The sequence below is a fragment of the Coenobita brevimanus genome, chromosome 66 (assembly GCF_032717465.1).
Source record: "Coenobita brevimanus isolate Jiangsu-jjx chromosome 66, ASM3271746v2, whole genome shotgun sequence".
NCBI classification, from domain to species: Eukaryota; Metazoa; Arthropoda; class Malacostraca; order Decapoda; family Coenobitidae; genus Coenobita; species Coenobita brevimanus.
In genome coordinates, this window is record NC_137019.1 from 12,624,963 (window position 1) to 12,636,139 (window position 11,177).

The 11,177-nt window shown below is 44.5% G+C and overlaps 1 protein-coding gene across 1 annotated transcript in view; it reads left to right on the top strand.

The window, feature by feature from the left end:
• Positions 1–976: 976 nt before the first annotated feature.
• The window catches only part of LOC145405299 (uncharacterized), a 62,423-nt gene continuing 52,222 nt past the window's right edge, over positions 977–11,177 (top strand). Inside the window, exon 1 of the mRNA XM_080276720.1 lies at positions 977–1,655. Within this exon, the coding sequence (XP_080132846.1) occupies positions 1,076–1,655 (580 nt within the window). The 5' untranslated portion in view covers positions 977–1,075. The remainder of the gene's footprint in view (positions 1,656–11,177) is intronic.

The window sequence follows — 11,177 nt, forward strand, 5'->3', positions numbered from 1 at the left end:
GTGCAGGGAGTTGGAGTGTGTGTTTAGGGTATGATGTTGATATGTTAATGAAGATTTTGATTCTCTCTCTCTCTCTCTCACACACACACACACACACACACACACACACACACACACACACACACACACACACACACACACACATTTCTTAATTTTCACATTCTTTCCACCCCCTTTTTAGGCAGTCCATGTATGTTGGCTGCTTTTCTTCGTGTATATTTTTCACTTCCATTTCTCCTTCCTATCTCTTGCCAGTTATCACCTTTCTTCTTTCTTCCCATCTTCCTCTCTTCCCATTATCCCTCTGTCACTCGTTTCCCCCTTGTCCCCTTACTGCCCTTCTCTCCCATATCATCCTTTTCCTCTCTCTCCTAACGTTACACCATTCTTCCCTCCCCATCAGTCCTCTCCACTACTCTTGCTTTTCCTTTTCTTCCGTCCCTGTTAGCACCCGGCCAATTCTTTCTTTTGTCTCCTTTATCATTTCTCCCTTATCCCTTCTCCATTTTTATCCATTCCTTCTCTCCTACTCCATCTTTTCCCTGACTCTTCTCTCCTTAAACTCCCTCTCCCATTCCTCTCCACACCTCCCCACCCCTTCCCTCCCCTCCCCTCCCCATTGTGTGACTTGAGCCAGCTGTGCCCAGTGACCGTGTTTATAGGCAGCACCTCCACATGGCCATTCCCTCCCTCTTCCTGCCCTTTCCCTCTCCCACTTTCGTTTTCTTTTGCATTCTCTTCTCTATACCTCATCCTCCTGCCCTTTTTCTTTATTGTGCATTTCATTGTGACTGACGCAGTGACCTAATATACTTGACCAATTTGTTACTTGTAGGCCAAACTTAGTGTCAGCTGTGGCAGGGGTGATCACTGCAGCATACCTCTGAAGGTTATATTTAGGCTAGGAGTCAGTTATCACTCCGTGTGTTACTACCCAGTGATGTTGAGTAATTGTTGTTGTGTCCGTCCACAGGTTGGTTGCGAGCTGGCCGGCGGTCTGCCTGACGCCGCCCCTCAACACAGCACCGTGGCTGCCAACTCGGCCCCCCTGGCGGCCTACCCGCCCGCCCCAGATATGTCCCACATGTCCTCGTATTACAACGCCTACCCGGACTACCGGCCGCCCCACCCGCCCGATGAATACCCGGGCGCGCCGGGCGGCCAGGGGGGCGGCGGGGGGCACTGTGGCCAGGAGTACGACCCCCGCATGCCCCCGACGCACCCCTACTACACCCAGCAAGGCTACCCGCGCTACCCGCCCTACGACCGACTCATGAGCAACTACTACAACGCGCAGACCCCGCAGCACCCGCACACTCCGCACGGCATGCAGCCCCACGACGCCCACGACTACCGCGACCCCTCGCCCGCTGCGCCCACTTGCATGGGTCAGCAGGCCTCCCCGCCCGTGCAGCAGTACCCCTCCTGCAAGATGGCGGGGCAGGGGCCGCCGCAGCAGCCTCAGCAGCCACAGCAACAGCAGCCACAGCAGCAACCCCCGGGCATGGACCCTAATGGCGGCCCTCCCCAGGACACCTCCCTCCACATGGCCGCCCAGGAACACCAGGGCTGGCCTCAGCAGCAACAGCAGCAGCAGCAGAACGCATCATCAGCACTCCCGTCTCCACTCTACCCATGGATGAGAAGTCAGTTCGGTAAGTAACAAACACACTCTTATGCCATCGTCTCATCTAAGTCACCAGTCATTATTGCATTGGTTAGTTACTCATCACCAAAAATAACGCCATTAGTACAGAAAAATCATCATCCAGGTCACCAGTCGTTATGCTAAGGCTAGTAACTCAGCACCTCATACCACTCAGTCTTGCATCACCAGTCGTCATCCAGATCATCGATGTTCTGTGGCAGGTTTAGTATCTTATCTCCATCTCCCAAATCAATAGCAGTCACCTTTAATCCACATAGCCTCTTTTTCTTACCAGTCATGGTCCCTTCATCCACCGTCACCCTTGCCATCAGTCTGCTAGTAAACCCACAGTGGTATCTGCAGGTGGGGGTCTGTATACATTCATAATTTTCTAAACTTCTCCTTCTAGGCCTATTCCTTTCAGTTTCAAGGCTTGTTTCCTTATATAATCTACTATACCATCGGCTTCTGTAATATATTTCCAACTATTAAATCTGTAAGTAACTTTACAGGGAAAAAATGGGGAAAAATAACCTGTCTAATAATATAAAATCTGATCGTGTAAAAATATCACACCATAGTAATTACAAGGATCCTAAAAATGTTGTTTAAAAATTGATTATATATAAAATGTAGAACCCGCAAGTATCGATTTAAAAGGACAATGGATGAGTAGAGAAAATAGTGGGTAAAATGTAGAGGGAGGTTAATTCTGAACTACGAAGGGTTACTAGAGAAAGGAAAGGAGAGCTTGGAGATGATGTAGTAGTAGTAGTAGTGGTGGTAGCACAGGGAAGACGAACGTAAAAAGAAAGATTTATGGTTGAGAAACAGAAGGATAGGGAATAGCAGATGGGTTGGAGAGAGAGAGAGAGAGGGGGGGGAGGGGAGGGTGACGCAACAGGCGGTTGGGCTGGGTCGGGCGGAAACGCACGGACTTGATACCACAGATACCGGGGTTCGGGGAAGAGGAGGAGGTAGACCAAGAATAGGATACAGGGGTAGGGTTCGGGAGTGTATCAGGGAGTGAATTAAGGAGTGCATGGGGAAACGTAGCCGGGAACACTAAGCGCGCGCACACACACACACACACACACACACACACACACACACACACACACACACACACACACACACACACACACACACACACACCAAATATAGAGAAAGCGCAAGCACAGAAATCAACACAAAATCAAAGCACTTTAGACAAAATAACACAAAAAATAACCAGCGTAAAACAACACGTAAACACTAAAGCAGAAGAGAAATAAAGCCTTAAAGACAAAACACCAGGGCAGTAAAAAGAAAGCAGTAAAAGAATTAAGCACACGACACCAGCAATAAAACAAAAAAACATTAAGCACTAAAAGACAAGCTGGTTTAAGACTTAGACATATCAAAACTGCAAATAAACAAATTGTAAACAGAAATCATGGAAGTACTGTAATGTAGATACACAAACTCACCTAAGGAACCAAAGCACCAATAAACAAAATTACAGAAGAATATCATAAAAAATATATAAATATATACATACGCACGAAAATGTCAAAGCCCCTAAAATGCAATATATGAACAAAATAGCATCATACTTTAAATAAAAAAAATTATATATATAAAAAATGAAGTATAGCGCCAAAGCATATTAATACACTAAGCAAAAAAGCAAAAGCATTGCTTAAAAAGTGGGCATGTGGGATACAGAAAAAAAAATGAGCAAGGAAGAAGAACAAGAATAAACAAAAAAACAAGAAGCGCAAGAATACACAAACACCACAGCACCAAAGAAAAAGTGGACGTGTGGGATGCAGGGGAAAAAAAAAAAAAAAAAAAAAAAAACAGCAAAGAAGGGTCTGAAGATCGAAGCGGCTGGCCCAACCCTTAATCCGGTTGTGGTCAGAGGTGGCGCTCTTTATGGGGGGCCGTAAAGTCTCGCCCCACCACCACCCCCGCAACGTGTGTGTGTGTGTGTGTGTGTGTGTGTGTGTGTGAAATGTGAGGATGAGTGATATTGAGAACGGAGCTGCAGATGACCCTAATATTTGTAGTTAGTTAGTTCATCATTTATTAGTGTAGCTTACCTCAGAAGATTGAGTTGATCATGTATAATAAGATTTAATTGGAAAGCTTTAAATTAGGGACGATATATTTTAGTTTCATTATAGTGTACAAGAGAAATGGGAGAAAAGTCAGGAAAAAAGGAAAAAAAAAACGCACGGAAACAATTTAGGAACCCAGAGTAAGAATCGAGAGTGAAGACTTCCATAAAAAAGAGGGAAAGAGAAAAACTACCTTGGCTTCCTCAGTGAGCGCTTTACAATACCCCTCATCGACCCTCCCTTGTCCCTCTTCTTCCCCCAGGGTCCGCCTCCTCTCATCTCTTCCTCCGTTTAGATTTTTTACTCTCATTGCTTTCAGGTCTCTCTACTTTTCTTTACAATCTCTCTTTAGCTTATCTTTTTCCCTCCTCGGAGTCTATCTTACCCCCCCCTTCTCTCTCTCTCTCTCTCTCTCTCTCATCCTTCCATTTGTTTCGCGTTTTCAATTTTCTTTTCTCCACCACCTCCTCTCGTCTCCTCGCCACTTTCTTCTCTCTCCTCTCTTTCTCTTCCCCTCGCGTTTCTTTCCTCTCTTTCTCTTCCCCTCGCGTTTCTTTCCTCTCTCCTCTCTTTTACTTCTTTTCTTCCTCCTGCTCCACGTCCTTGCGGTTGCCTTGCCCTCAGGACTTAATTACGGGATGGGACAGATAGCCACCACTGACAAGGAAGCCACGAGCCCCACCCGCCCAATCCACGTGTGTGTCTGCCTGTGTGCGCATCTGTGTCCGTGTGTGTTTTCCGAATGTGTGTATGTACGTATGTGTGTAGCTGTGATGTTTCCCTCATGGGTCTCAGTTGTAGACTTGGCTCCCTGTGTGTGTGTGTGTGTGATTTGTGATCATGCTGAGGGAATATATAAGGAAAAGCTATTGAAATGTAAAAGGGAATGAAATAGCATATTCTTTTTATGGAAGATGTGTTTTTCGGGGAGTGGGGGAAGGACCGTAAAAACGAGCATCGCCTCAAGATATAAAGCAAAATAATAATAATAATAATAATAATAATGATAATGGATTTCAAGCTGTGTCACAAAGTGTGTTCCATAAACTGTATAAAGGGGTTTGGCGGTATGCAAGAACACACATTGATTAGGTGTCTCCGGATGATGATATTAATATGAGAAGAAATCAAGTTGCTTAAGAGGACAAAAAAGTCATACCAGTAAATACATATGAACTGACAATTCGCCCAACTCCACATCGACGCATTATTTACCCAGCCTGAAGTGATAGAGCAATCGAGAACGAATAAAAACTGGTATGCTGATATCTTCGTAAACAGTGCAAGTACCTGTCATGCTTGAGAATTATTGCTCTTCGATATATTAGTGTGAGCGTACTTTGCATATGTGTGTGTGTGTGTGTGTGTGTGTGTGTGTGTGTGTGTGTGTGTGTGTGTGTGTGTGTGTGTGTGTGTGTGTGTGCGCGCGCCTTACATGTGCGTGCGATTCAGCCTTGCATGTGAGTTAGCATGTGCGTGTTTGTGTAGTTGCGCATTAAGAACAACTTGCGTGCTTAACAATGTCCATGCTACAAGGTGTGTGTGTGTGTGTGTGTGTGTGTGTGTGTGTGTGTGTGTGTGTGTGTGTGTGTGTGTGTGTGCTTCCAGTTCTTTGCATGTGAGTTTGGCCAGTGTGTGTGTGTGTGTCAGCTGAGTATAAATTCGCTTCATTACCGTTTCATTTATTTTTCTTTTTTTACAACCCGTGTTTAATGTCACTTCTTCATGCCATGCCGTGTTTACCAGTTATAGATAAAGCTTGTTGCCTCGTAGAACTCTAAATTTTGTAGTTTATGTTGTTTATTATTGTTTTATTTTCTTTATGAACCTCTTAGAGTCTTATACTGTGACTGCCCTTCGTTCTTGTTTTCATTTTGTAGTTCGTGTCCCTCTTCTCTCTCTCTCTCTCTCTCTGCCATATGCATAAACAACACAGACACAAAAACTAACACCCACTGACTTAAATACACCCTTCCCTACACCTAAACCCATTATGAACATCTAACTCGCTCCCCTTATCCTCCCCCATTACCACAAATGCAGGGGGGCAGAGGGGGGGGTCTAGGGGTCGACGCGCCCCCTTACTGCGCTTATGTACCACCTCCATTTATCCCCCACTGGTCCAATTGACTCATAATCTGAGCCTAATAACAGATGGTTGCTGAGTTGACTGCTGAACCTACTCCCTAACGAGCGATTAAGGGCCAACAGGGTGAGAGAGAGAGAGAGAGAGAGGACTGGAAAAGAATGGCAGTGAATCGAGAAGGGAATTGTAAGAAAAGGGACAGCCATAAAAGTATTTATATACGAGAGAGAGAGAGAGAGAATCACGAAATGGGAAAGGAATGAGGGTAAATGGTGGCAGGAGAGGAGATGATATTGAATGTGATTGTCTCGATGTTCAGATAGCTTCGGTGGGGAGAACAGGACGGGAATACTCAAGAACTGGAGGAAGAGAAGTGCAGGTATGGACTAGTATGATGGAGGGAAAGAAACAAGGAAGAGAAGAAAAGAATTTAGAAGTGCATAGGATGGAAGAGATAGGGGATGATTCAGAGTGAGGGAAGAAAAGTATTGGGAAGAGTATAGCAAGTGGATGTGGGGAGGGGAGGAAGACTAAGAGTAGCGCGATGATGAGAAAGAAATGTGGAAGAGGAGACAGGAGCATAAGAGGAGAAGACAGATGTGGGGAGAGTGAATGACGGGAGAAGCAGAGGAGAGCATAGAGTGAGGGGAAGGAAGAGGGGAGATAATGGGAGGTCTGCAATTCTTCAGACACACCTCAACCAGCTCCTTAAGGCTCTGTCCGTCTCCTTCAGTGGCAGATCAGTCCTTGTCTGTGTCTGTTTTATGTTGGTTGTTGTTGTTGCTGTTTTGGTGGTGTCGTTGTCCTTGTCCCTGGTCCAGAAGCAGCAGTTCCCACACCACATCACACTGCAAATTATACATGAAAATCCTAAAAATACTGAGAAATGTACTGTAGATATAGACGTACGTGCTTGTGCATCCTGTTGAATTTCGTACATTAGTAAGGAAAAGTTGGTGAGAATGTGCATGAGTAAGTGAAAAAAAAAATGGGATGTGCATGTATGAATATATCAGATGTGTGAATATATCTGAGTAAAATGAGGTATCGTGTGATTATATTAAATTATATGAACGAGTAAGGTATAGCGGTATGTTAGAATGTACTGGTGTGATTGTATGAGTATGGCAGGAGTACATTTATGACTGAGTGAGGTACGTATACGTGTACATGTATGACAGTACGTTTAGGTGTTCATGTGTATGCAGTAGAGTACTTTTGGGTGTACGTGTGTGTGCGATAGAGAACTTTTGGGTGAACTCTGTGTGTGTGTATGTGTGTGTGTGTGTGTGTGTGTGTGTGTGTGTGTAAGAGAGAGAGAGGGGGGGGGGACCACACCCCGTCTAGTGGTAACCTCGTCACCATCAGTCACCCCGAGCCTCAAAACTGACAGCCCAAGAACGCCACGCTTTTCTATATCTGTCTCTCCAGCTCAGCCTTCCCACTGCTATTTATGTCAACTTTTTTTTTTTTTTTGCATTTGTCTGATTTATTTTTTGACCGCATGCTTATCATCCCGTCAATGTGTATACAGTTGCTTTTATCTACGGTAGTTTATTTCACTTATCGACAGCTGATACTGATATTCGTAGTATTGAATCTAATGGTCTGTTGCTCATTTGTTTTCTCTGTCTTCATTCATTTTTCTCTCTCATTCTTGCTGTTACTTCACTCCCAGTCCTTTAGTACTCATCCCATCTCTGCCTTTGCTGTCGCGCTGTACGTTTCAACCTTTTCCTGCTACCAAGCTGTTCCGTAGCCCTCTCAGTTCCCTTCCTTTTCTCAGCTTTTTCCCTTCCGTTCCCTTATTCTTTCTGTTCCCTCATTCTTTCCCAGGACACTTTCATCCCTCTCACTTTGCCTTTCCGACGCTTATGTCCCTTTCCATTTCATCTTTTCTTTTTCACCTCTCCCTCATATGGTTTGCACTTTTAATTCACGCTTTTAACCATGTACTTTTTTCTTTCACTTCCTCATAATATCCTCTCCCTCTGTAATGCCTGTCTCCTTTCATCCTTAGTCACTACACTCCCTCATATTCTCCTCTTTCCTCTTCCCTTAACCTTTTTCTTCCCCATCTTCCTTCCTCATGCTCCTGTCTCCCTCCCCCAATGTTCATTGCCCTCCCTGACATCCCCTCTTCTCCGCATACTCTCCCACTTCTTTAATTTCTCACCTTAATTGCTCCCTAATTCATTTCTCTTTCCCTCACAATGTCCACGATCCTCTGTCATACCTTGTCTTAGTCTATGCTACCCCCACACTTTTTCCCCTGTTCCTCAATCCTCTCGCTTTCCACACCCTAGCCTTCACTCTCTCTTCCCCCGTCCCCTCTCTACCCCCTTTTCCCCCTCTCCAACATCAAACAGATTGTCCCCCGCCCCCTCGCCGCCTCCCCAACACTTAGTACCTCGTTCTTGGTGACTTTCATGGCTCGTAAACACTTCGGGAATCAACATAATTATACCTCTGGCCCGGCTGGATGGAGGTGGGTTGGGGGGTGGCAGGTGCTGGAGTGGATGGGCCCTTGACATGAGAGAGAGAGCGAGAGAGAGAAAGAGAGAGAGAGAGAGAGAGCTGAGATAAGGTATGGTTAGTTATTAATATTATCCCATTTAATTCGCAGCATACTAGTGCTTTTAGTTCTGCTTCATGTTTTTCAAAACATTCCCTCCTCTTTCTTCTCTCCCTATCCTCTTCCATATCCGTACCCAAGTTCCTTCATATTCCTACCCTTTCCTTCATTTCTGGCTTTCTCAATTATTTACTTTTCACATCCCCTATCCCTGTATTTCTCTTCCTCAACCCCTACACCTTCCACTTTCCTTCCTTCACCACTCTTCCCCTTCCCTTCGTACACTTTGCCCCATACCCCTACACTCTCCCCCCATCTCCTCCAACACCTCATCCAACTCTTCCCCCACCTCTTCCTACCCATCTTCCACCTTTCCCTTACCCTCCTTTACTTACCTTCCTCCATCTTTCCCCTATTCCTCTCCATCTTTACCCAACCTGTCCTCAGCACCTTCCCCTCCTCCCCTTCCTCGTACCCTCACAAAACACACCATATTTTCTCTGCCATCCATTATCAACTCAGCAGGTCATCAATCCTTCGCCAGGGCATAGCAGTAACAGCCCCAATGGATCCATCGCCACCACCACCCATACCACTGCTACTGTTTTATTCTGTGTCAGCGGGGGTGGGAACAGTTGGGGTTAAACTGTTTGGCCAATATTTCATCCTCGTCGCAGCTCTTGTTTGGTCAGGGGTATGCTGTGTGGTTCCTGTGTGTACTTTGTTGTGTGTTTGGTTTCCTTTATAGTTTTGGTTTTGTTATCTTTTGTTTTTTGTTTTGTATATAGTTACTCTCTTCAGCTGTGATTATTCTGGCCGTCCAGTTTTTATTCTTTTTATCTTGTGATGTGCCCTGACCTTATCGGTCCTTGTCTTGTTTTATCTTTGTACACCTATTTGTTTGCTGTCTTTCGTTTTTATCGTTCTGATTGTATGGTCCTTGCTTTTTCGTATTTAGTGCCTCTGTTTTTTGTTCATATTTTTTTCTTGTTTTTATAATTCATTTTTATTTGTTTTGTTTCGCAGCTTTTCTTTGGTCAAGACATCGCCATCCCTAGGTAGTGATTCCTATTGACATCTACTTATATATTTATTGATTTTGTTTTATTTTAGTGTTTGCTTCTTACTTATTTTTCATGCCCCCTTTTATATATATATATATATATATATATATATATATATATATATATATATATATATTTTTTTTTTTTTTTTTTTTTTTAAAGCCCGATGAGTCTCTGCTGGCTCCTGATTTGCTCTGTTTCTGTTCTTTCATCTTTCTGTAGTTCTGTATCTTCTCATTAAATTCTTTCAAGGTCTTGTGTCCTGATTTCTTGCTGTATTTCATTATTGTTTTATGAACCTTTTTCATTTTGTCCACATTTTGTTGTCATGGGTGGTGATCCATACTTGTTCGTCTTTTGTATATCCCTTCGTCATTTTCACTTTTCTTTGTTTTGTCCTTCTCCCTATTTTTCCTTTTGAGATGGAGTGAGACAGTTAAAACTTCAGTAAAAAAAAAAAAATGGTTAAGGCATACACTCTTTGGGCCTCTCTCATCATGGTGAAGTTTTGAAAATCACTCGCACTCTTTCGGACGCGCTCATCATGGCGTCTGGTGTAAACATGGCGGGCCATTCAAACCAAATGGGGCGGTCTGAACCCATGAAAAATGTCCTCCTTCCTAATAAGCTTAATTTCGTAATACAGCCTCAGCTCCATTGGAAGCCTGGGACGCGCTTACGTTTATAGTTCTTATGTTCGTTGGAAATACCTAATGTAAGTGACTGTGTACTCTTGATTCTAGAAATGCTTAGTCAGAGTTTTCCTCATGAAGAAGAAATGATCGACCTCCTCATAGTAGCCTGACATCAAATGACTCAGGTAACGACAGCAGCAGCAGCCCCCCCTCCTCCCCCTAAGAAAGTGTTCTCCAAAGTTGAATAAAATCGTCAAAGCAGCAAGAATGAACTAAAAAAAAAAGTAACCAGATTCAAGGAGTTATACGTATTCATGATATGCAAATCGCTCGTGTATCGTCGTTTTGTTGGGGCGTCAGCAAATTACCGTCAGCGGGGGCAGGAGGGCTGAGGCGTTAATCCCTGCCGAATGCATTAGCTGTAATAGCATCCTGAGCCTACTCCCCTACCCCATCCCCCTCTCTCCCCACCTCAACCTCTCAGATCCTCTCTCTCCCAACCTCAACCTCTCAGATCCTCTCTCTCCCCACCTCAGCCTCTCAGATCCTCTCTCTTCTTACTCCTGTTCTCTCTCCTCTCACTCTGGCGTCCTTTCATCTCCCTCTCCTCTCTCTTGCCTCCTTTTATCTCCCCCTCCTCACTCTCTCCTTAATCATCTCTTAAGCCTACACCCTACCCCATCCCCCTCTTTCCCCACCTCAACCCTTCTATCATCTCCGCCATTTCTGCTCCTTCCATGCCCCCCTCATTTCTTCCTTCTCCGTTTCCTTTTTTTCACTTGCCCATCCTCTTTTCTTCCTTTCTGTCTCTTCATCTTCACTCTTTCCCACCCGTACACACCGTCTTGTAGTGATAGATATACTTATTTCTACATTTTTTTTTAGCACCCCCTCATTTGCAGTTATTCTTTGATCACCAATATTTCAGTTTCGCCGTGTTTATTTTCACATCAAGAAGTCAGATATTCTAAATCTTACTCTCTCTGCCAGTTGACTGAAAAGGAGAGAGAGAGAGAGAGAGAGAGAGAGAGAGAGAGAGAGAGAGAGAGAGAGAAGAGGCAGAGAAA